At 46.3% G+C, this 12,934-nt stretch overlaps 1 protein-coding gene across 4 annotated transcripts; it reads left to right on the top strand.

Moving 5' to 3' along the window:
• The first annotated feature begins 58 nt into the window (after positions 1 to 58).
• mrm3a (mitochondrial rRNA methyltransferase 3a) lies at positions 59 to 9,267 on the top strand. Of its 4 annotated transcripts, none has more exons than XM_072243597.1 (4): positions 59 to 338; positions 2,988 to 3,232; positions 6,161 to 6,325; positions 7,766 to 9,267. In XM_072243597.1, the coding sequence occupies exons 1-4, from the start codon at positions 70 to 72 to the stop codon at positions 8,305 to 8,307; spliced, it is 1,221 nt and encodes a 406-aa protein (XP_072099698.1). In that variant the 5' UTR covers positions 59 to 69; the 3' UTR covers positions 8,308 to 9,267. The 4 variants fall into 4 exon arrangements, with proteins under 4 accessions (XP_072099698.1, XP_072099700.1, XP_072099702.1 ...); XM_072243599.1 differs by having other exon boundaries at positions 245 to 348; positions 7,766 to 9,266; XM_072243601.1 differs by having other exon boundaries at positions 245 to 393; positions 7,766 to 9,266.
• The last annotated feature ends 3,667 nt before the right edge of the window (positions 9,268 to 12,934 follow it).

The following is a 12,934-nucleotide window of genomic DNA, read 5'->3' as shown; positions in this document are numbered from 1 at the left end:
GGCGGTCCCAGGGCCAGCCAGAATCACGTGACGTCCCCTCGCGGCGCATGCGTGTATCCGCCCGCAAAGATGGCGGCGCTCATGGGCTCCGTGTGCCGTTGGGCGGGTGTCCGGTTCTCGCTGCCGCCCGGCCCGGGGAGACGATACGTGAGGGCGCTGAGGAGGAGGCCGATTGAGATCATTGATAACCGCGGGCAGGGAGCTGTTGGAGACGTAAAGAGGCCCCGCGACCCGGAGGGAGCTGGACCCCGGGGTCAGGCCGGGCGGCAGCCCCTCGGCCCTGACGCAGAGCCCGAGCTGTCATTCGAGAGGGCGTTCCCCGGGGACAAGCGGCTGGCGTAAGGAACGGTGACTGATCAAACATCTCCTCAGCGGGGAACGATGGGTGCAGGGGTAGTTGTCGCATCCCATCACTCCTAATGTCATCACCCCACCAATCCTTTCCTCCTCACTCCCATCCACGCTATCCTTTTCCATCTCCCCCCTTCCCATCACTCCTAATTCCCCACCCCACTAACCTCTTCCTCCTCACCCCAACCCCGCCACTGCCTCTCGCCACCACCTTTCATTACCTCACCCACCACCCCTCCCTCCTCCCCATCCCTCCTAAACCCTGTTCCACCACCCCCTCCTTTCTAATCCCTATCCCAGCAACTCTTTTCCTCCTCACTCCAACCCTACCAACATGATATGGGTCCAATTATTTCAACTCTTCAGTTTCTGTCCAATGATCAGTTCTCAATCAATAGGTCCCTCAAAGTTTTTGCCCTTCATAATGTTGGTCTTCATTAGTTGGGGTTTGAGGTCAAGAGCCGTGAGGTAATATTACAGCTCTACAGAACCCTGCTTAGACTGCACTTGGAGTATTGTGTTCCCTTCTGATCACCTCATTATAGAAAGGATGTGGAAACTTTAGAGAAGGTGCAGAGGAGATTAACCAGGATGCTGCTGGTATTTGAATGCATGTCTTATGAAGATGGATTGAGTGAGTTAGGGCTTTTCTCTTTGGAGCGAATGAGGATGAGAGGTGACTTGATGGAGGTGTGCGAGAAAAGGTGCCTATTATTCAACATTTTCATTTAATGTAACTTTTTTTTTCTTTCTCTGGCCATATCTACATTCCCTTCTTGCTTTTTAACTGTTTTTGATGGAGGTCGGGTTTGAGGACATGATTGTTTTAAGTTGTTTAACTCTACTTGATACCTAGTTAGCCCATTGCTTTGCTTTGCTTTTTAGTTTAGTTGCACAGTGAGTTTTTTGGGGGTTTTTTTTTTCCTCTTATTGACATGTTTGAAAATTAGTATACTATTACTTGGTTATTTTATATTTAAACTGCACTGTCTGTGCTAATTTTTTTGTATGAATATCTTTTGTAAATTTATATTGCAACTGTGTATCAGTGCTTATATGATTTACCTTTTGTGTACTAATTCAATAAAAAGATTTAAAAAGAGAAGAGGTGCCTAGATAGAGTGGGCAGCCTGCAGCTTTTTCCCAGGATGGAAGTGGCTAATACAAATGTGCATAATTTTAAGGTGATTGGAGGAAAGTGTTGGTGGGGGGGGATGTTAGAGTTAAGTTCTTTACATAGAGTAACACACACAAAATATTGCAGAAACTCAGCAGGTCAGGCAGCATCTTTGGAAATGAAAGAACAGTTGATGTTTTGGGCTGAGACCTTACAGGACTGAGAACGAAGGGGGAAGTGTGTAGAACTGTCAGGGGTGATGTAGAGGCATAGACGTCAGCATTTAAGAAACTCTTACCGATAGGCACATGGAGGGTAGTGTAGGGGTGAAAGGTTAGATTGATCTTAAAAAAGGATGGGACCACCATTGTTGCCAGAGGATTTGTTCTGTGTTCAATCCATGTGCTGTAATGCTGAACCAGCCTCTGGGACCTCATTGAAAACCTTCTGGAAATCCAAGGTTCCCCCTTCTCTGCTCTACTGCTTACAACCTCAAATGGCAGTTGAGTCAGACGTGGTTTTTGCTAGATCCATGTTGGCTGTGCTGAATCTTGCTGATTGGCTGGCAGTGGGCAGCTCTTTTAATCGATCATTCTGGAGACTCGTTTAAAATTTTGGGCAAAAAGTACCAGGGGAATTGAGTAAACAAAAATCTATACAATGGAATTCCCTGCCTGCTGGAGGTGCCGGCAAAGCAGCCAAATAAACAAGTAAGAGGGAATCACTTGCAGAGCTGAAGATCTAAGATCAGCTTTATCTGTCACATGTACATTGAAGCATACAGACTGCGTTGATTGCTTCAGCGACCAACACATTCTGAGGATGTGATGGGGCCAGCCGGCAAGTGCCGGCATGCTTCCAGTGCCATAACATGCCCACAACTTAGTAAACCTAGCCCGTACATCTTTCAAAGTTGCTGAAGGGTCTCGGCCTGAAACGTCGACTGTACCTCTTCCTAGAGATGCTGCCTGGCCTGCTGCGTTCACCAGCAACTTTGATGTGTGTTGCTTGAATTTCCAGCATCTGCAGATTTCCTGTTGTTTCCGTACATCTTTGCAATGTGGGAGGAACCCACACACAGGGACATGGGCTATATTATTTTTAATGTACACTTTTTGTAACTTTTTTTCTGTTATTATGGTTATATGTGCTACCTGTGCTGTGTGGTGTGACTGTTGGCTCTGTGTTTTGCACCTTGGCCCTGGAGGAACACTGTATTCATGTTTCAACTTGAACATGGTCACTGGGAGAATGGACAAGCTCCATACAAACAGTGGCAGGAATTGGACCCGGAACACTAACCGCTATGCTATTGAGCCGTCACATCCTGTGCTAGGAAAAGAACATGTGGAATGGAATTCCTGGGATCACTCTACTAGCTTCTGGAAAGACCAAATGCCCTACCCTGCGCTACAACAGTTGTATGGTTCTATTGTAGTGATGCAGATGGTGAACCTGTTGATTGCATATTGCGCAGTTTCTCTTGTTTGAAACTAATATACCCTACTGTTGTCTACAGAAAAGTTATGATCATTGCAAAGTCCAAGAAATTCCGTGAGCAGCATGGGAAAGTCCTGCTTGAGGGTCGGCGGTTGATCACGGACGCCTTGAGAGCCGGAGCGAGGCTGGAGACTCTCTTCTTCAGCAACTTAGACAGCCTGAAGGAATTGCCTGTTGAGAAACTGAAGCACGCAGAGTTAATCAAAGTGAAGTTTGAAGAGATTAAGATGTGGTCTGATCTTGTAACACCTCAGGGAGCGTTGGGTAAGTACCAAACATCATTAAAATAAAGGAATTAAAAGAGGAATCATTGCAAACTGAGAGTCAGAACATAAGCCAGGTCCAAGAGGCACTGTAGCTTAGCTGTTACCGTATTGTTATTATTGCACCGGTAACCTGGGTCAATAGTGCTGTGAGGCTACTGAACTCCCTGCCACCACCTAGGTCTCACCTCATATGAAGAGCCAGTTTTTTTTTAGATTATTTATTTAGGGAAAACCATCGAGTAGGCCCTTCTGGTCCTTCAAGCTATGCAGCCCCAGCAACCCTGACAACCCTGATTAACCCTAACCTCTTCCTCCTCACCCCTAACCCTTCCACCCCCCTCCTGTCCAATCTCCCACCCCACCAACCTCTTCCTCCTCACCCCCAACCCTTCCACCCCCTCCCGTCCAATCCCCCACCCAACCAACCTCTTCCTCCTCACCCCCAATCTTGCCACCTCTCCCTCCCAATCCCCCACCCCACCAACCTCTTCCTCCTCACCCCCAACCCTGCCACCCCCTCCCTCCTAATATCCCGCCCCAGCGAATTTTATGTATTGCACTGTACTGTGGCCTTAAAGCAATAAATTTCACGATGTGTCTGTGATACTAGCTCAGACTAAACATAGAAACATAGAAAATAGGTGCAGGAGTAGGCCATTCGGCCCTTCGAGCCTGCACCGCCATTTATTATGATCATGGCTGATCATCCAACTCAGAACACCGCCCCAGCCTTCCCTCCATACCCCCTAACCCCCGTAGCCACAAGGGCCATATCTAACTCCCTCTTAAATATAGCCAATGAACTGGCCTCAACTGTTTCCTGTGGCAGAGAATTCCACAGATTCACCACTCTCTGTGTGAAGAAGTTTTTCCTAATCTCGGTCCTAAAAGGCTTCCCCTCTATCCTCAAACTGTGACCCCTCGTTCTGGACTTCCCCAACATCGGGAACAATCTTCCTGCATCTAGCCTGTCCAATCCCTTTAGGATCTTAAACGTTTCAATCAGATCTCCCCTCAATCTTCTAAATTCCAACGAGTACAAGCCCAGTTCATCCAGTCTTTCTTCATATGAAAGTCCTGCCATCCCAGGAATCAATCTGGTGAACCTTCTCTGTACTCCCTCTATGGCAAGGATGTCTTTCCTCAGATTAGGGGACCAAAACTGCACACAATACTCCAGGTGTGGTCTCACCAAGGCCTTGTACAACTGCAGTAGTACCTCTCTGCTCCTGTACTCAAATCCTCTCACTATAAATGCCAGCATACCATTCGCCTTTTTCACTGCCTGCTGTACCTGCATGCCCACTTTCAATGACTGGTGTATAATGACACCCAGGTCTCGTTGCACCTCCCCTTTTCCTAATCGGCCACCATTCAGATAATAATCTGTTTTCCTATTTTTGCCACCAAAGTGGATAACTTCACATTTATCCACATTAAATTGCATCTGCCATGAATTTGCCCACTCACCCAACCTATCCAAGTCACCCTGCATCCTCTTAGCATCCTCCTCACAGCTAACACTGCCACCCAGCTTCGTGTCATCCGCAAACTTGGAGATGCTGCATTTAATTCCCTCATCCAAGTCATCAATATATATTGTAAACAACTGGGGTCCCAGCACTGAGCCTTGCGGTACCCCACTAGTCACCGCCTGCCATTCTGAAAAGGTCCCGTTTATTCCCACTCTTTGCTTCCTGTCTGCTAACCAACTCTCCACCCACACCAATACCTTACCCCCAATACCGTGTGCTTTAAGTTTGCACACTAATCTCCTGTGTGGGACCTTGTCAAAAGCCTTCTGAAAATCCAAATATACCACATCCACTGGTTCTCCCCTATCCACTCTACTAGTTACATCCTCAAAAAATTCTATGAGATTCGTCAGACATGATTTTCCTTTCACAAATCCATGCTGACTTTGTCCGATCATTTCACCGCTTTCCAAGTGTGCTGTTATCACATCCTTGATAACTGACTCCAGCAGTTTCCCCACCACCGACGTTAGGCTAACCGGTCTATAATTCCCCGGTTTAAAAAGATAACATTCCATTTACAACAATTGGCCTCTGAGGTAGGCAGGTTCAAACGGCGTGACACCTGTGACAGGGGAACCAATACGCTTCTTGAAAAATACAGAAGCAGCTTTGCCACAATTACTGGAAATTTCACTAAACAATTGCTTATAGGAAGGTGATAATATAAAAATAAAGCAAACATGGGAAAGCTTAAACTATGAGGAAATAACAAGTTTACATCCTAATTTAACAGGTTGCATTGAGCGATCATGAAGTGTTTTTATACGAGTACCTGGAATACAGGTGGTGGGGTGGAGATGGGTCTCTACCAAAGGAGGTGCAAGGCACTCCTTCTCTCCGCTGGCCTACAGGTCCCCCTTGGGCAAGGTGTAGCATCTGCTTAGCTCCCCTGATCAGGGCTATGTGAACCCATGGGAGCAGCTGGTACATATCACAAGTCCTGGTTATGCGGCCACTGACACCAGGCAGACAATCTCTGAAGAGTATTGATATACCTGGGGTCACCCATCTTGTAAAGACACTGCCCAAGAAAAAGGCGATGGCAAACCTCTTCTGCAGAAAAATTTGCCAAGAGCAGTCGTGGTCACAGAAAGTCCGTGACTGCTCACATCGTATAATGATAACCTTGAATCAGTGAATGGCCATGTTGATGTACGGCAGAGGGAAATGTAGTGAAGGCTGGTTCTCCAGGCCACAAGCTGAACCCTCTGCTCACTTTCAGAAGTGCCATGCAATTGTTAACATCAACTGGAGACCAAACTTGAGTATAAGATCTTGACTTAGAAATAGTGTGCGGACCATTGCATGGTGTGGAATTTCCACTGGAGGTCATCGGTGCTGCGTGGGGTAAGGATTTAAAACTTTCCTCCTTTTGCTGTTTCTGGCAGGGATTTTTTTGAAGCCGGAATATTCCAAGATAAAGTATCCAATTCAGAAGGAGCATACCTTGCCTCTTTTCCTTATTTGTGACAACATCCGTGATCCCGGCAATTTGGGCACAATATTGCGATCTGCTGTGGCAGCTGGATGCAGTAAAATATTAGTGACAAAAGGTTAGTATTATCAGGACTGTTATAGTCCCCTGAGCCCTTAGATGTTCATCAGGAACTCTTGAAGGGTCTCTGCCCGAAATATCAACTGTTTATTCCTCTCCATGGATGCCGCCTGACCTGCTGAGTTTCTCCAGCATGTTTGTGTGTTACTTTTACTTTCCCAGATGCCACAGGAGCTTTATCAGGCAGATTAAAGAGTCTGCATGCATGCGGATGTTCATGTAGATGACCATAGGGTTGTTCAGTGATGAGTTTAAGAAACATCTTAAAGGAAGAGAGATCGAGAAGTTGAGAGGATTAGACATCAGACTGCCGACAGTGCTGAATCAAGGCCAATTTATACTTCTGCGTTAAATCGACGCCATAGCCTGACACGCACCTCCCCAAAAATGTAACTACGCGTCGCGGCGACGCAGACCGCAACAACTGTGATTGGTCCGCTTGGTAGCATCACATTTTCTCCTACGCTTCAATAGCTTCCCATTGGGCGACTGAAGGGCAGGGAAGGAACTCTGTCTGCAATGCTTTCCATAAAGCTTTACAGACCTCCAAAATTATGGAGGATCCTGTGCTTGACGCCAGTTTGTAGCTAGCAGCTACAGCCTGTTGACTTCCACCTGAAGCTAAAACCCAAATGGTTGGAGACAATGAACCAAATCATCAAATCTACCTGCCGGCATCCGAAAATATTTGAAATGCATTTCCTCGTCCATGTCTTTCAGTGGCTGGACAAGCACAGAAAATTCACCCTCCTTCAATTTCAGCCGCCATTGTTTGAAGTTTGAGTTTCTTTGCATTGAGTATCAACACGAAGAAACTCAACACGGTGGCATAGAAACTCCACCGCCAACTAGTGTTTTGACAGTGAATTGCAGAGCGACGCAGACACACCAACGCACAAGTATAAATGCTCATAACGGCGTAGCCCACTTGTGTAGGGTACTATGCAAAAGTATAAATCAGCCTTCAGTCAACATCAGGTACACACAACAGGTTAACTTTAAAGAGCACAGAGATCTTTGTGGGTTCCATTACACAAGAGGTAAAGCAGATTTTTCAGCTCTATAATTTGTTCATAGCCACATTCTGTATTGAAAAGTTCCATTGCCCTCTGTCTCAGTTCTCCAATACATTCGACCAGTAGAGTTACACCTATTATACAAATCTTTTTCACTCCTCTGGCAGGAAGAAAAATGTGATTAGTTATGAATAATTATTCGGAGTTAGAGCCAAGGTGAGGAAGGAGGTGCTCCGATCCTCCTGCTCAATCGTACCAATCCCAGCCTTGTGCAAACAATGCTCCTAATGTACGCCCGTGCTACAGCAGCCGATATCGTCAAGCAGACTCCTACTCAAGTTCCTGTATGATATATTGAGGAAAGCATCACGGGGGATTATTAAAATCTGATTTTTCTTTTCTCTTTCTCCCCATTCTCCCAGGTTGTGTGGATGTTTGGGAACCCAAAGTGCTCCGAGCAGGAATGGGTGCTCACTTCCGCATCCCCGTGCTTTCAAACCTGGAGTGGGAAGTGGTTCCCAACTACCTGTCTACCAGCACCCGTGTCCATGTGGCAGACCATAACTGTCCAGTTGAGAACCCACCTGTCCTTCCCGAATCTCTCTCCACACGTGACCAGAGGGGCGCGTCCCGGCACGCAGTCAAGTACGAGGAGAGCGACAGCGAGGACGATGAGAGTGAACTCCTGCTCTCGCTACCCAAAGTGGATGCTCAAAATTGCTACCAGGCCTGGGCGGGGCAGCACACAGCCATTGTGATTGGCGGCGAGACGCATGGACTCAGCCTAGAGGCGCTCATGTTAGTGGAGAAGACCAGAGGGAAACGACTGTACGTGCCCATGACTCCAGGTGTAGACAGCCTCAACTCAGCCATGGCAGCGTGTGTCTTACTGTTTGAAGGCAGGCGGCAGCTCTTGTTCCAGCAGGCAGCAGCTGATGACAGGACTAAAATGAGTTCAAAATAACACTATAATCTGAGATTCCGCCTTCTGATTCAAGTCAGCCACACGAGTTTGCAAGGTATTGAACAGTCGAGGAAAAATATCTTGTGCTTTTTTCACATTCAGATTCATTGATCACATGTACATGTGAAAGGTGTCGTTTGTGTTAACAACCAACGCACCTAGGGATGTACGGGGGCAGCCCACAAGTGTTGCCACACACAGTGGTAACATAGCACGTCAACAATGCTCAGCAGAGACAAACCCCTTCCCTTCATCACACTCACACTCACTCTCGCTCACACACTCTCCTCCAACCCAACTTCAGGACAGACCTCCAATCTGGGCTTCAGCCAGCTGGCTTTGATTTCCAGACTCCCATTCGGCCTTTGGGCTTCACCTTCGGTACAGACCAATGATGCGTCTCTGAACTCCAGCCTTGAACTCTGGCTGCACCCCCATGTCTTCTGCGCGCACGGTCATCCGATACTGGGACAGTCCGGCATCTGCAGATGTCCTTCGTCACCCATCCATGTCACTGGATTTTGAGCTCCCTCTGTGTGGAGCAGTGATGCCCACACTGCCGGCCTTTGAATATGAAACCGGGGCCCAGACTCCAGATGACCCTTTCAACCCATCCATGTCTTTCAGCAGAGCGGACCCCTGTTATCTAACACCCCCTTGTCACTGTCCTTAAAACCCTAACCTGACCCCAACTCCCCTCTCTATCCCCAAACTGTCCTACAAACTTCTTTAGAAAACACTAAGCGACTGACAAGTTTGCTTAGCAACATAACTTTGCACGTTTCTTCCGATCATGTTACAGCAGAGAGTTTGTCTGTCAATAGTAGCCTCTGAAATTTGACACAGTGGTTTTAAATGACATTGACTGAAGTATTGCGTGTTTGTACAACTGTTGTGCACTAGAATGCAAAATTGTATTAAATAGCAAACAATTACTGCAATGTGCATTCCTTGCAAAGTATCGTTTTGTTTGCTTAAATGTAGCCCTTGCGGATGACTTGCAATGAATAGGCTTCCATTGGTTGAGAGAGCACTTTTAACCTATGGTGGATCTGTTGGAGGGGAGCAGGTGTTAATGAGTTCTACTCTTTCTGTTAGTTCTTTTTTTAAACAAAAGGTAACAATATCTGACGTTCAGTAGTGTATCATAAGACACAGTAGAATTTGGCCCATTGAGTCTGCTCTGCTATTCCATCAAGGCTGATTTATTGCCCCCCTCAAGCCCATTCTCCTGGCTTTTCCTCGTAGTCCTTGACGCCCTGACTGATCAAGGACCTGTCACCCTCCACTTTAAATATACTCAATGATTTGGCCTTCAGAGCCACCTGTGACAATGAATTGCACAGATTCATCAACCTCTGGCTAAAGAAATTCCTCCTCATCTCTGTTCCAAAGGGACTGTCTTGTATTCTGAGGCTGTGCCTCTGGTCTGAGACTCCCACACGTCTTTACTAACCCTGGCTAACTGTTTCTCTCCCTGCGGATGTTGCCTGGGGTGCTGTGCATTTTGGTTCTTCCGGCTTTCAGCATCCTTATCATTTTAGTATTTTACCCCTTATTGCATCCATCATTATGTGCCTTATTTATGATGTGGGCAATCGTGACCTTGGCCAGGATTGTTCTTGACAAATTTTTCAAGAGAAGTGGCTTGCCATTGCCGCCTTCTGGGCAGTGTCTTTACAAGACAGGTGACCCCAGCCATTATGGATACTCTTCAGAGATCGTCTGCCTGGCATCAGTGGTCGCATAACCAGGACTAGTGGTATGCACCAGTTGCTCCCATGGCTTCACGTGACCCTGATCTTGGCGGGGGCGGGGGTGCAAGCAGATAGTACATCTTGTCTAAGAGTGACCTATAGACTAGCGGAGTATCTCCACCCTCCACCTGATTACCCCTAATACTATTAATTTCAATCACACAGTATCACACACAAAAAATGCTGGTGGAACGCAGCAGGTCAGGCAGCATCTATAGGAAGAGGTACAGTCGACGTTTCGGGCCGGGACCCTTCGTCAGGACTAACTGAAAGAAGAGATAGTAAAAATTTAAATCACATGGTATTTTCTTTATGCAGATAAATCTTAGACCCTCTCCTTCAGTACTCAGTAGTTCATTTCATGCATTAGGTACACTTTAATTCCACTGTCATGGGAGTTCATTCAGAATCAGGTTTATTATTACTGAGTTACTGACATTTGTTGTTTTGGTGCAGTAGTACAGGGCAATACTTAAAATGTACCAAAATTACCATGATTAAGATGTATAGAATAAAAAAAAGAGAGGTTGTGTTCATCGGTTCGTTGTCAGTTCAGAAATCTGATGACAGAGGAACAGAAACTGTGTGTCTTTTGCCTGTGCCTCCTTGTTGATGGTAGCATTGAGAAGAGGGCATGTCCTGGGTGGAGGGGATCTTTAATGGTGGATCAGCCTTTTGGAGGCATCATCTTTAGAAGATGTCCTCAATGGTGGGGAAGGTACTGCCCATTATGGAGCTGCAGCTTTTCCTGATCCTCTGTGTTGGTCCTTCCATACCCGACAGTGATGCAAGCAGTCAGAATTCTGACTGAGTACAGTAAACCTGCCTGCTTTGTGAAGCTGCAGCCTGTTGCTGTGAGTTTTAGTCTTTGTGGTACAGGTCGACCTTCACTAATCCAGCACTGGTTATGCTTAGTGTGATCCCTCTGTAATTCAGCATTTTCACTAATCCGGCACTCCTTGGGTCCCAGTGGTGCCGGATTAGTGAAGGTCGACCTGTAATTTATGCGTGGACTATTCCAGCTCTGGACCAGGTAAAGAAGGACTGTGGGAGGGAAATTACAAATCTGAAGATACTCCTTTCAAAGGTTCGTTTATTATCAAAGTATACAACTGTGCAATTCTGTGAAACCAAGAAAGAAAAGATCAGCAGCACGATCAGCAGCCCCAAAATCCCTCCTCTCCACACAAAAAAAAGAACAAAAATGGAACAGGCACATCGATCCCCAAATCCCCCTCTTCTTCCCCTCCCCCACACCAAAAAAATCGAGAAAGATCAGGCAAAAGGCACAATACAGGAAAAAAAGACTGGAAAAAAAAGTCGAAAGTCTGAGTCCACATTAAAAAGGCAGTAAACTTGGCAGCATTCTCTCTGTCTGTAGCAGAGCGCTAACACCAGCGATTTTAAAAAGGCAGTCTCCCATCTCTGTAGCAGAGCAATCTCACCAGTGATTAAAATGTTTGGGTAGTCTTGTTGTCTGAGGAGGTAGTTCAAGGAAAGATTGAATGAATAAAGGTATTCAGAGCCATAAATTGTAATGATTGGGCTGAACTTGGAGAGGCTGTCCCATGGCAGGAGCCTCAGTAAACAGAGGACACAGGGTTAATGTGACTCCCAAAAGAACCAGAGCTGACACAAGAAGGTCATGAAAGAATGCACAGCAGCCCTCACCGAGGGATCAGTAGTGGAAAGGGTGAGCAGTTTCAAGTTCCTGGCTACCAGCATCTGTGAAGCTCTACCTTGAGCACAACATACTGATTCATTTCTGAAGTCACACCAGCAGCCGTATTTCATTAGTTTAACAAGACTTTATATCACCAAAGACTAACAGATTTCTACAGATATACATTGGTACAGATACATATCAGAAGTTTTCTGATGATTCGGCCATAGTTGGATGCATCAGCAAGGGAGATGAGGCTGAGTACAGGGCTACAGTAGGAAACTTTGTCACATGGTGTGAGCAGAATTATCTGCAGCCTAATGTGAAAAAGACTAAGGAGCTGGTGGTAGACCTGAGGAGAGCTAAGGTACCGGTAACCCCTGTTTCCATCCAGGGGGTCAGTGTGGACATGGTGGAGGATTACAAATACCTGGGGATATGAATTGACAATAAACTGGACTGGTCAAAGAACACTGAGGCTGTCTACAAGAAGGGTCAGAGCCATCTCTATTTCCTGAGGAGAATGAGGGCCTTTAAAATCTGCCGGACGATGTGAGGATGTTCTACGAGTCTGTGGTGGCCAGTGCTGTTATGTTTGCTGTTGTGTGCTGGGGCAGCAGGCTGAGGGTAGCAGACACCAACAGAATCAACAAACTCATTCGTAAGGCCAGTGATGTGGGGATGGAACTGGACTCTCCGACCGTGGTGTCTGAAAAGAGGATGCTGTCCAAGTTGCATGCCATCTTGGACAATGTCTCCCATCCACTACATAATGTACTGGGTGGGCACAGGAGTACATTCAGCCAGAGACTCATTCCACCGAGATGCAGCACAGAGCGTCATAGGAGGTCATTCCTGCCTGTGGCCATCAAACTTTACAACTCCTCTCTTGGAGGGTCAGACACCCTGAGCCAATAGGCTGGTCCTGGACTTATTTCCTGGCATAATTTACATATTACTATTTAAATATTTATGGTTTTATTACTATTTAATTATTTATGGTGCAACTGTAATGAAAACCAATTTCCCCCCGGATCAATAAGTATGACTATGAACCCATGTACACAACTTCACTATTTTTGCACTCTGTGCAACTACAGTACTTATTTAAATTGATTTATATATTTCTTATATATAAATAAGTCTCGTGCTCATATATAAATATGAGTGCTGACAAAGGGTCTGGGCCTGAAGAATCGACTGTACC

The sequence above is a fragment of the Mobula birostris genome, chromosome 25 (genome assembly GCF_030028105.1).
Source record: "Mobula birostris isolate sMobBir1 chromosome 25, sMobBir1.hap1, whole genome shotgun sequence".
In the NCBI taxonomy this organism is placed as follows: Eukaryota; Metazoa; Chordata; class Chondrichthyes; order Myliobatiformes; family Myliobatidae; genus Mobula; species Mobula birostris.
Note: the sequence above shows the minus strand (reverse complement) of the source record. Positions and strands in the feature narration are given on the sequence as shown.